This window comes from Neodiprion pinetum, chromosome 4, assembly GCF_021155775.2.
Source record: "Neodiprion pinetum isolate iyNeoPine1 chromosome 4, iyNeoPine1.2, whole genome shotgun sequence".
NCBI lineage: Eukaryota > Metazoa > Arthropoda > Insecta > Hymenoptera > Diprionidae > Neodiprion > Neodiprion pinetum.
The window spans coordinates 3,930,930-3,942,520 of record NC_060235.2 but is presented as its reverse complement, the minus strand read 5'-3'; the positions used below and the strand labels follow the sequence as shown (position 1 = coordinate 3,942,520).

General features: G+C 41.8%; 3 protein-coding genes and 1 long non-coding RNA gene across 8 annotated transcripts in view; 3 read left to right on the top strand and 1 right to left on the bottom strand.

Annotated features, from left to right (window-relative positions):
* LOC124216634 (DNA-binding transcriptional regulator BolA) overlaps positions 1 to 530 on the top strand; it is a 1,315-nt gene extending 785 nt beyond the window's left edge. Inside the window, exons 4-5 of the mRNA XM_046621400.1 lie at positions 101 to 169; positions 386 to 530. Of these exons, the coding sequence (XP_046477356.1) occupies positions 101 to 169; positions 386 to 466 (150 nt within the window). The 3' untranslated portion in view covers positions 467 to 530. The remainder of the gene's footprint in view (positions 1 to 100; positions 170 to 385) is intronic.
* A 1,072-nt stretch (positions 531 to 1,602) lies between these two features.
* Positions 1,603 to 5,588, bottom strand: ash2 (set1/Ash2 histone methyltransferase complex subunit ASH2). Of its 2 annotated transcripts, none has more exons than XM_046621392.2 (11): positions 5,433 to 5,588; positions 5,047 to 5,205; positions 4,780 to 4,958; positions 4,517 to 4,689; positions 4,257 to 4,431; positions 3,105 to 3,313; positions 2,839 to 3,016; positions 2,603 to 2,747; positions 2,405 to 2,540; positions 2,065 to 2,316; positions 1,603 to 1,995 (listed from the first exon to the last, which is right to left on the bottom strand). In XM_046621392.2, the coding sequence occupies exons 1-11, from the start codon at positions 5,459 to 5,461 to the stop codon at positions 1,891 to 1,893; spliced, it is 1,740 nt and encodes a 579-aa protein (XP_046477348.1). In that variant the 5' UTR covers positions 5,462 to 5,588; the 3' UTR covers positions 1,603 to 1,890. The 2 variants fall into 2 exon arrangements, with proteins under 2 accessions (XP_046477348.1, XP_046477347.1); XM_046621391.1 differs by having other exon boundaries at positions 5,322 to 5,457.
* On the top strand, positions 3,655 to 4,916 carry LOC124216640 (uncharacterized). Its single transcript, XR_006882650.2, has 2 exons — positions 3,655 to 3,994; positions 4,466 to 4,916. It is a non-coding gene; the product is annotated as an uncharacterized lncRNA (long non-coding RNA).
* Positions 5,589 to 5,850: 262 nt separating the features above from the next.
* slo (calcium-activated potassium channel slo) overlaps positions 5,851 to 11,591 on the top strand; it is a 113,305-nt gene continuing 107,564 nt past the window's right edge. For 2 of the 4 annotated variants that reach the window (XM_069135607.1, XM_069135606.1), the window contains exon 1: positions 5,851 to 7,642. In XM_069135607.1, the coding sequence (XP_068991708.1) occupies positions 7,340 to 7,642 (303 nt within the window). In that variant the 5' untranslated portion in view covers positions 5,851 to 7,339. The remainder of the gene's footprint in view (positions 7,643 to 11,591) is intronic. The other 2 variants (XM_069135605.1, XM_046621338.2) reach the window with 1 other exon arrangement.

Here is an 11,591-nt window from a genome sequence, read left to right as displayed (position 1 = left end):
TGCCATCGCTGAACTAACGAACTATCCGTGTGACAAATTCACGTCGTTTACTCGGCGAGACGTACCGAACTGTTTATTTTTCACGTAATTCGCTTTGCAGCGGCACCGAATGGTCAACGAATTGCTTCGGAACGAACTTCAGACTTCCGTTCACGCATTGTCCATCGTGGTGAGGATTTTTTCGTCGTTTAAAACCGTTTAAATCCATTTTTCACACTGCCGAAATACAAACGCGGTGACGCGACTCGATAAACGATCGTCATTTGTCGAGGCCTCTCTTGTTTCGAGCTTCGACCAATCTTTGTCTTCGCATGGCAACCGCATGGAAATAGGGGGAAACAGGTGAACGCGCTACAATTTAAACTAAATATTGTTTCTTTCGCAGGCGAAGACTCCGGAACAATGGCAAGAGAGCTCGAAATTAGTCGAGCCAAGTCCTGCCTGTCGCGGGGGCTTTGGGAAATAAATCGCAGTTTGTAAACCTCATTTGTAAATATTGAGTGATTATTAAACGCTAGGATTCTTCTTCATTCAATTGATAACTCACCTTCTTTTTCGCCGAAATTTTTGACGCTCGATTTTCGCTGTCGCGCGGCAACGAATGGACAGCCATTTACTGCGGAACAGCTTCGGTGACGGAACCAATAACACTGGACGAGAAAAGAATAATTTTTCTGAGTTTCTATTGTGATAAATGAATTTCGATTCTATGCATCCAATAATAACCAAAACCTTTATATTTATTACTTATAAAGTTTGTTTTTGTTTTTTTCACGTTGATGCGTACCTCTTGGAAGTTTTTGGTTGATAGCTAATACGAGTGCCTATTCAGAAAGAAAAAAGGAAAACGTTTTCACAAAGATGTGATGAGACTTCACCGCTATTGACGTTATCAGGGGCGGTATAATGAGAGCATGCCGAGAGATTATGTTTGGGGTTTGATACGAGAAAGTCCATACGAAAATAAAAGAAGTACGAAAAATATTTATTTTTAAACTTTGTTTATCAAGTTTTTTGCATTTTTAGTTTATTATTATTATTTTCGAACAAAAGTGATTTAAATGCAAAACTGAAGTTTGTTCAATTGTTATATACAATAAATGTTTGACAAAGTAGATCATTTTTTTTTTTAAATCGAAAATATCGTTCTCGTTTTTACGAAAACAAACTTTATCTAACGAAATTGTTTTTTCAATTATTAGTTGCGTAAAAGAAATCAAAATCTTACATCTCGAACACAGACTCAAAATTCGTGTTGACTGGTGCAATATCTCTGTCCAGATTAGCTGGAAATTACTTTTTACATTTCCGTAATACAAACGGGCGATCTTTGATAGACGACGATCGTCATTTGTCGCGAGTTCTTTTGTTTGTCGCGTCGACCTATCAGATCGCTCGTTCGCTGTTGCTACGAACGATCTCGAATAAACAAACAAAAGCGCAACATTTTGATATCGTTGGTGGTGATTTTCCGCTTTCGCAGGTGAATACTTCTACGCAATGAAGAAGGGGTTGAAAATGGGAGAAACTCAGCATCAAGGGTTCGGGAAAATGGATTGCAGGTAACGAGATTTAATTGGTGACTAGAGTAACGAAACACTGTTGAGATGCATGCCATTTTTTTTATTCAAAACAATCGCCTGAGCTTCGATTATGGCTTTCTTCAATGGTCGATATTATCGCAAATCTTGGGGAATAACGGTGGTCAATAATGTCCTTTCGACATTTGTTATAGTAATCATCAAACTGGTCAAATACTCCGTTGTATTTGGATTCCCATAACGCAATCCGTAACGTAATAACGGTAGCATTATCGTCTTAACATGACGCGATCAATGCTGAATAAGGTAACGCAACGAGATTGGGAAAAATAATAAGGTATCATTAATGTCACATTGAGAATGTGTCCAGTCGTAACTTCCCCTCGTTTTCGGCGAGGTAAAGCATGTCTGCCATTGATTGTTCGGCGATGGCTTCCTCCGCCTTGTCGTTCATCTGCAATCGACGAAATTGAAAGTAAGTTAAGCTCGCAAAAAACGGTGAATGTAGAACCGTGCTGCTTACCCCTTTAAACGACACGTCGGTAGGTGAGTTTTTGAAGTTTGGCCCAAAGTTAACGGACACGGTAGCACTTTTGTATATTGACACCGTAGGAAAGTAGGCTCCGGCGTTAATATCGAAGAAAGCTTCGCCCTGTGATACTCCGTTTTTGTAGAACACTATCTTACTACCTGGCAAAGATTTCAAGGCCTTCAGAGCTTCGGGTACCTGATCTTTCTCCTCGTAGTACAAGTGGCTTTTGAATTTAACCAGAGGCTTTGACAGGGTAAAAAAGAAAAAGTTGACCTACTGCAGAATCGCTTTTAAACGGTGAAACACAATCTATACGAAACTGTCTTCTTACCCGGTCCTTGTAAGTGTTTGGAATGTGCGTCACGTGTGGTGAATCGGGTAAAGTGATTAGGAATCCTAGTGTGTCACCTTCGCCATAAGCCGGACTATAGTGTTTGCCTCTGCTTTCATGGAATCTCGTCCCTTTCCTGCACAAATCCAAAACAGACTTCAAACAGCAGTTCCTCAAAAATTTGCGATTCGAGCGTACCTAGATCTCCAGGAGTATCCAAATTTATCATAACCTAGCGGTGCTTGAAGATTAGCATATTCTTGTCCCCATCCAATCCTCGTTGCAGATCCATCCGGCATTTCTTCGATAGTAGCTTCCCAGTACCATGTGCCTCTACTGACACCTGATTACCACAACGCCGACCAGAAATTAAAGAAAAACGTGAAAGGTGACCATACGCAATTAAAATTTGTAACATTTTCATATCGACTCACAATGCGTTGCACGGACCATGCAATATCCCTTCTCTCCAGTCACGGCAAGACGATCTTCGGAAACTCTGAGCTGCGGTGCTCTATCGTGTAGTGCAAACAGAACAGTACTTGGACTCAGGGCTCGGTATAGCCACCCAGGAATTGGTTTTCCTGCCCAGTCGCTGCTTTCGTCGAATTCCTGTTTGAGGCGAGAGGTGCTTAGTGACTGAAATGATTGCTGACATTGCGTGTTACATATGGTGGCGAAAGAAACTGAGCAAATTTACCTGTCTAAATGGTGCATGGGGATCTGGTTCTGCTAAAATATATCTGTACCCATCTTTGTTGAAAGGGTGTTCAAGGGGGTAACCGTGCGCAGGTAATTTTGGGGTTGTCATGTCTGATCCCCGCCCCTTTTTTCCTGGCCCAGTACCTGCCCCTTCTCCAGGCAATTTACGTTTCGCATTGCGGCCTCGCAATCCTCCGCTCAATGGTACTGTAGATAGTTCAAGGAATAATTATACCGGTACCAATGGTCGGTTAAGAACAATTTCATATTTGCATTATCTGCACCGATATAGTGTTACAAATTTTTATATCAAATTTTTACAACACAGTATAAGGGTCTCGTGTGTGGAATGTTTTCGATCATTTGTGACTCATAATTACCAAGGTGATAATCGATTCAAAACGATGCGAACACCAGACTCTGCTGATTTATAGTTTTTATGAGGTTTCATTCAGATTTCATGAAATTTAACAGATTTTACTCGTATCAAAGAAGTTTAGTGAGATTTTATGCAAGTTTTGCGAACGTTTTGCTAAAACGAACTTCAATGAAAACTGCATAAATACATGAGTATAATTGAAAATTGGTTAAACCAACACACCTGTCCTTAACATTTTTATTGATCAAGATAAGCGCGATATGATAATGTGGAGATATTTGTTTCAGCGATAAGATAAGGAGACACAAGTACACAGCCACGGATACAATAGACATCCGTATTTGTTTCAATTCCTATCAGGTAGAGAGAGTGAAAATTTTTCGAATGTGCTGTAGCTATCGTTTTAACAATCGGCTAATTAATGGAATCATAGCATCGTGTGAGTTTTTAGAATTTATTCTTCTCGCGTCTCTCTCTTTATGTTCCTACTTTCTACCTCGGAAGAAAGGGTAAGACTATGCACACGGAAGAGTCAATAATTCGTATGCAGCTTTTGAAGTAGTTACCTTTTATCTTAAAAATTTGAAGCATGCCAGTGACTCGGAGACACAAAAATAAATAGCAACAGTTGGATTTGCAGAATGTTGATTCACTCAAGCTGCCGTGGCTAGCGTGCAGTCCGTACAAACAAAAATATCTCTGAAGGCCAAAGTCATTTAGCGCCTCTTAGACGTTCGTTTGTATCGCCATAGTAACTCGAAACTCGCTTACCAACATGCTGTATTCCCATTTCTGTCACTTTGAGGTGGCCGCCTTTGATCATTGCTTCGTAATTTGGCTTTATTAGCGTTAGATCTGGAACCAGTAGTCCAAACATCTGGCCGTCGGTGTTGTTTTCGTCGACGGTAAAGAGGCTCCCAACATCCTTCAGCAAAGCTCGCTGAATCTGAAAGTAACCAGTCCGCATTTTGCACCAACAGGGATGGTCGCAGCCTCCGTTTGCTACTTTACCGATCACGGCTTGAACTCACGGTGGCGTGCCAGGACTGTGTCACTCTCCGAGGCATCGTGGTCATGCTTTCCCAGTGGCACTCTATGAAAGGGATGATGTCCTTGTCCTTGTGAAATACGACCCTGTGCTCTCTGTCCTTTATGCTCATTTGCAAGAGATTGGCGATGGCAGTGGCGCACATTTGGGGAAATGCTGTAAACAGTGCGAAACGATGCTTGGTTTACGTTTGTTCGAGCCTGGCCGATGGAATTCTGTTAAGCCAACTGGAAGAAAGCCGCTTACGAGCTTGATTCTTTTTGAAACTTTCCAACCCTGTTGGAGAACAATTCTTGCACATGAAGACGTAGTTCATCATGAACGGAACAAGCTTTCCCAGCTGATAGCCGATGCAGGATTCGTGATACCATCTCGAGCAGCTAGCGCAGAGCAGTTCGACGATGTTGAGATTGCGCTCCTTACCACTACGACGAACATACGATTAAAGGGGAAGTTAGAGCGGGAAGAAAAAGTTGCGAAAGCATCGGGGAGATGAGGAGTAATAAAGAGTACCAGTAGCAATTTCCATTGTCTGTGCTGTTCCCTTTGTTGCCCAATTTATCGATCGAGTCATCAGCCTTCGTTGCAGTTGACTTTGGCTTTTCTTCGGTTTTCACTTTTGATTTATTATCCGACGAACTGCCGACCCCGGTTTCCAACTTCTTGGTAACACTGCGTTATAAACGTGGAACGGGAAAAGTAATTAGCAGTGATACTAAACATTTCGTAACATGGTCGAAAAATAATAATAAACAAAAAAGAAAAAAAAAAAAAAAAAAAAGGTTAACCAGTTCTTAGAACGATTTCTTTTTTTCTTCATCCTTCGAATCGAATGGTCCCAAATTCGTTTGTAAACTAGTAATATACGATACAGTGGTTTCATCAACCGCTGTGCCTACCCTTCAATTTTTTGCTCGAACGTGGTCATTTGTAAACAATACGGCTTGTAGCAAAACACGGTGCAAATCGGAGCTAAGCGAACTTTGTGTATACGATTGCGTTACTCGTGTTCCTGATTCGGTAGCGCCCGCTGACGCGAAACAAATTTTTCAAACTAATGTTCAATGGAAAACGAATGTAGGTAACCGATCTGTATTTACTCTATTCATCGGCGGAAGAAAACATCACTGATAGACGATACGACGTCACCGGATACGATACCGACATGCTTAATCGATAATCAGTCCCGAGAAATTTAGTCAGAGGGCGCAACATCGGTTCTAATTTTCTCATGCAAGCGTCGCTGTTGCAGCGCTAGCTTCAGAGTACTCACAGAATTCTGGGACGTCGAAGAGTTCGAATTCGAATGCGCCCGAGTCACAAACTCCGTCCCGAATTTGTGCGAATTTCTTAACACTATGGTTGTCTTTGGCAATACAGTCGATCCGTGGGGCTAGCCTTGGTAAGCGATTGTAAAATAAACAGTTCAAAGTCACTCAGTGGTTGGTTTTCACGCGGTACGTCTGCGAGTGGTTATTTTTTCACCGATAAACGAATGACGATCGCGATTTGACCATTACGTTCGTGTATCGCCGACTTACACCGAGACTGATTACGTAAATATGTTTGTTATATTCTTAGGGGAAATCATGATTTGCACGCGCTATTAATTTAAAACGTTCTATTTTCGCTTCGTAGCTGTTACATACTTGAAAAATCTTCGGTGATTTTGAATTTTATCAATTATACATCCACGTCCCGATTACCCCGGCGAAACTATCGGAAACATTTTTACGTCCAATCGTAAAATGACCGGCTGCAAGCATCGCAGATCGTGCTTAAACGTAGGAGGAAAACATGGATGAGAAGAAGCAAAACTGAGTGTAAAAATCGATACCGTTATTTGTCAGTTTGATTTTTTGTCTATCGGAATAGAAATGTTGCAACAAAAGGATGAGAATGGGGGTGATGGTGGTGGTGGTGGATTCGAAAGCTTCGGCGACAGCTTAAATCAGGGTAGGGAAGCATGTGTATAATATGCATGCATACGCGTGACGGACGCCTGCGCCGAGGTCGGTTTGGTATAACGTCGAGAAACGTGAAACGACGCCGCGAGAGCTGGCGCCGCGACGGTCGACGTGAAAACTGCGGGGGCGGTAAGGGGCGAGAGCATTTGCGTCAGGAAAAGCTCCCTGCTTATTGGTCCCAGTCCATTGTTGCGTATTGATTGCTGCGGAGCGGTATGGTTTTCGGTCGTGAGACATTTGGTCGTCGGCGGCCGTTGCGGTGCTAAGAAGGCTGCAAGGTTAGCGGGAATTCTGTGACCCTCCCCCCCTCTTTCCCCCCGTAGTGTGTTAGTGCCGACGAAGAATGATAATATAGACGATCGTTGTGATAACCGTGCGGATAAAACAAGCGGCGACTAGGATAGGGAAGAGAAAAAAAAAAAAAAAAAATCAACACACAACAACAATAACAAAGAAAGAAAGACGGAAAGAGTAAACTTACGCCGAAATAAAAGAAAGGTGGAAAAGGGAAGCGGTTTCTGATCACCGTGTTTTCTCGCCTAGATTAAGAAGGGAAGGAAAGAAAGAAGTATAAAAATTAATGAAAGGTGGAGGAACGGGGAGGTAAAAAAAAGTAAAATAAAAAAAAAAAAAATAATAATAACAACCCTACAGGCGGGATTAATCGCGTGTGGAGACAGGCGCCGTTCTCGGTCCGGAAGCATATTTCAATCGTGCACAAGAGAGAAGCAAACGAGAATTCGGTACGAGTATAATGAAGCGCATCAAATGCTGCGTACTGAATTCGTTGGCTTGTCAGTGCCGGTGAATGTGTCGCCAGGAGGCAGAGTTCTGCCGGTATGACGTGCGACGTGACCACGGAGTCGCCTCCGGTAGACGACTGCCTCAAGGTACGGAAATGGTGGTGCTTCCTGTTATCAAGCATATTCACCTTCCTGGCGGGGCTCCTCATCGTCTTACTCTGGCGGGCCTTCGCTTTCCTCTGCTGTCGAAAGGAGCCCGAATTCGCTCCAAATGACCCAAAGCAGAAGGAGCAGAAGGCCGCCCGCCAGGGGAAGGAGTTCGAGGGCACCTTCATGACCGAGGCGAAGGACTGGGCCGGCGAACTGATATCCGGGCAGACGACGACGGGACGCATTCTCGTGAGTATAACGCATATTCGGGGGTGCTGTTGGATGTTAGAAAAACAACGGTCGGCGAGGAGATGAAGCTGGAGAGTAACGTTACCGTAAACGCGACGGGATGTTTGGGGGAAAAATCGTTACCACCCAACTTTCGGGAACGTATGAAATTTCGCAAACCGTGAGAAACGAAGTATACTCGTATATTTTCCCAAGCCAACTCCTTCAAACTCGTTACAAATTTATACGCGGTAATGATTTTTCCACAGTCGCGTCAACGTTACCAACTTCATTCCCACGACCATTGCTCCAATTCTTTGGGTAACCAAGAGCTGCGATTACAGAATCAAGTCAACCTTCTCACTTCGTTCACGTGCGCGTTTCGATTCTACCTCCCACCCTCTCTCTACAACCATCGATTCCACTGTCAAACTTCTCCGCCTTAATCGTTGTTACCCCCGCGTATCTCTGCGTGTGTGTGTGTGTGTGTGGTTTTATAATCACTTCTTTCATTCCCATGTGTCAGACACGCGAGGACCGATCGATTTCATGCCGTACATTGTACGTAATCGCAACGGAATCAACCGTACTGGATATACTCTCGTATACGTTACATTCTCGATCATCGGTCACATCGCGATCGGTAAACAGACCTGCGTGACGCCGATGGTTATCGATTAGTGCAATTTAATTGCGGATCGAAACGAACAAAGCCAACTTTTCTCATCACAAATTGCGAGTCCGATTACTGCGGAGGGAACACCGTCAAGTGCAGCGAAATCCCGCCTATCAATGTTCGATTTGAGATGAAATAATATGTTGCTGTTGAACAATTGAACGAAAAAGATTAACGTAACGATTACAGAATCGTCAAGCAAACTCCACACAAATAATCGATCTTACCTGTTCGTTGCTCGGTAGAGATACTTAAAAAAAAAACCAACGTTAGAAAATCCTCGAATTTCGATTAAACAGAATACATGTACCTCACGATCAGTGAACATCCTTATAATTATTAATCATGTGTAAATATAACTTGAAGAGAATGTTTGAATCCGATAGTAATTTTTACATTTAAATCGTAAAACTCCGTTCGTTACTCGATGAGATATCGTTTAGAATCGATTCGATTGAAAACAATCACGGTCAGCAGAGTGAACGTCACGTTTGGCTCGCGTTGTAAAAATGACGTATCTAAATTTCGCTAGAAGCAAAAGATATTCATCCGTGAGATGAGACGATATCTCGGGATATTCTCTCGGTCGTTTTTAAGTCGTCGTCGTCGGTCGGTTGCGAAAGCTCCGTTAGTGCGCACGGTAGGTATATACATAGGTATACATTATCCGATAACGGATCGTCCTTGGGTTTCCAACGAGGCACAAAATTGTCCTTCCACATTGTCGTCGTCGGCTGTGTTTGAGTTGTTCGGACTTATTTCGCGAAGGGAGGTCGCCGATGACGAGGATGAGGAGTAGGAGGAGCAGGAGGGGGACGGGCAGGGGGAGGAGGTAAGGGAGGAGGGGGAGAAACGGCGCGGGCTTGCGGGTGACCCAGTTTCACCCCACGTAGTCCGCAGACACGTTGTCGATGGGCAGGCAGGCGGGCATCTTCTTCTACGCATTGCGTACGCGACGCGCATCGCTACGAAACTAGGAGCTTTTAACCCCCCGTTCGAGACGTCGGGGGTGCCGCTGCGAAGGCCGACGTCGACTCCTCTCGAGCCCCCCGATGCCCGCTTATACACCGCAGGTCGATCCGAGAAAAGCTGCTTTTGCGACGACACGTAGTTGCATGAGGAGAAGAGAGAGAGAGGAAGAGGGAAAAAACACGTTACGTCTTACGGCTAATTTATGTATCTCTGGAAAAAGCAAGAATTCTAGTTAATCCTTAGAAGGTGTGCACACCTTCTTGCTGCGTATGATAACACTCGCGTCACGCCGGGGTCGCTGGAAACCCGGCGTTAAAAATCGTTGAGTATAAACGGGGATATTTATTCGAATAGTTTGAAAAAATTCCGGGATGATTATTTAACAATGATATTTCGAGGAAAATTTTTTATTCTTAGGAAAATGAAATTTAGTGTGTATGAAAGAAAAGAAAAGATCCGCGAAGTAACGATATACCAGAAAATGGATCGTTATACTCGAAGAGAAAAAAAAAAAAATCAAGGAATCGTAACGCACTGAATTTTTAATATTTTGACCTGAAAATTGACTTGTGCAAATCTCGATACACGGATAATTAAGAAATAACATATGGATATACTGCGCTATGAAAAAAAGGTATTTATTCGAACGATCGAAATTGAATTCTTGGAAAAAACAACGAGAATAAATCAACGATTTTTACGATATTTCATTACTTATCTTGCGTCAAATAAGATTATTCTCGATATATTTCGTATGGAATTTACGTTCAAGATTTTGACCCCGGCTATATATTTGCGATAACGGTCCAATGTCATACCGTAAGTATCGTTGGAATTACAATTATTCAATTTGGTCCATGTCGATCATTCAGGATGGTTATAATATTTTCGAATTTGCTGCTGCTACGGTAATAAATGATAAAACCTTTATAAACCCAAGTCTTAAAATTTTTCATCACGTTCATCTTCCCAGTGAAAACTCGGATTCGTAACGTGTAACGTTATGTTCATATTAGGAGAGAATTTTCGTTTCGATAAAACGGTGAGGTTTGATAACAACAGTTCAATTGTTATACATATGCGATGAATTATATATTATAACGGACAGTTTTCTTCCTCGTTCATTTTTTTTTTTTTTTTTTTATTTTTTTTATCTTGTAATATATTATTACGTACGTATACCGTGGTTGTGTCTTTTTTAGAAAGAGAAACGACGCTACACTGCCCAGTGATATAATTCCGTCCTCGTCCATTACCACGTCATCCCTATACACCCAACGCGACGACTCAATATTACATCACGCGGTTTGGATATAAATACGATACATTATCGTATATATATATATATGTACTAGCTATCCGTGTGTATTTATACGCGTTATAAAATATATGAAAGAGAGAGAAATAAACTTAATAAAAAATTATCAATCTGTACATGTATATATATATATATACACACACTGATAATTATAGTCAAAAGTCAAAGAAATTTACAATAATAGGAGAATGAGACAGGGAGGTAGAGAAAAGTGAGCTTTTAGGCACTGCGATCTTGAATTTGACCTATAAGACAAACAGGTTACTCTTCAGCGCAGGCGTGACGTTAATATATACCCTATAAATAACAAATCATTATCACTAACGTTGCAGAGAATTGGTGTTGGCAAAATTAAACGACAATCACCGCCTGTCTCACAATTGGTATATTCATGAGAATGAAGTTAGTAACGTTAGAGTAACTGTGCTTGTTTCGGAAAAATTGCGTTACTTTGCTCGTACTTAAGACTATTTGAAATTTACTAAACCGTGATAAACGAAACATACGAATATATGCATATTTCGAAAAGTTAACTCCGTGAAAGTCATTCGGATATTGCACAATAATGATTTTTTCACGTGACGTTCCGATACGTTAATGTTACTAACTTCAGCCTAGTGTACCTGTACTTCCGATTGTGTGGAAAAAAAAAAAAAAAAAAAATGAAGCGAGAGAATTTTATCTATCGAGAAACGTCAAGAAATATGACGGACCGTAAGGGAAAATGTACTTTTTTTTATAAATCGTTCGTAAACTTGAACTATCCATCGTAAATACAATTAAAAATAAGCCAACTTTATGAAACGGTATTGTTCAATTTCTATTTAATCGTGTGACATAAAACGATACTATGTGTCTTTTAACCCAAATTTATGTACCGAAGATGCACAATCTCTGGAGCCTTTTGTCATAAAAGCCGCTCAGGATTGTTTACTCGGAGGGAAAGGAATTTTTGAATCAACAAAATCCCTTATTCGTTCCAAATACGATGGCTTCGATTATGC

What these genes read in the sequence shown, in the direction of transcription:
- ash2 (XM_046621391.1), bottom strand. Translation starts at nt 5,416, where the DNA reads ATGAAACCACTGTATCGTATATTACTAGTTTACAAACGAATTTGGGAC. An exon ending in CACAGTCCTGGCACGCCACC is followed by an intron (nt 4,432 to 4,516) that starts GTGAGTTCAAGC and finishes GGTTACTTTCAG; the next exon opens with ATTCAGCGAGCTTTGCTGAA. An exon ending in CATGGTCCGTGCAACGCATT is followed by an intron (nt 2,748 to 2,838) that starts GTGAGTCGATAT and finishes TGTGGTAATCAG; the next exon opens with GTGTCAGTAGAGGCACATGG.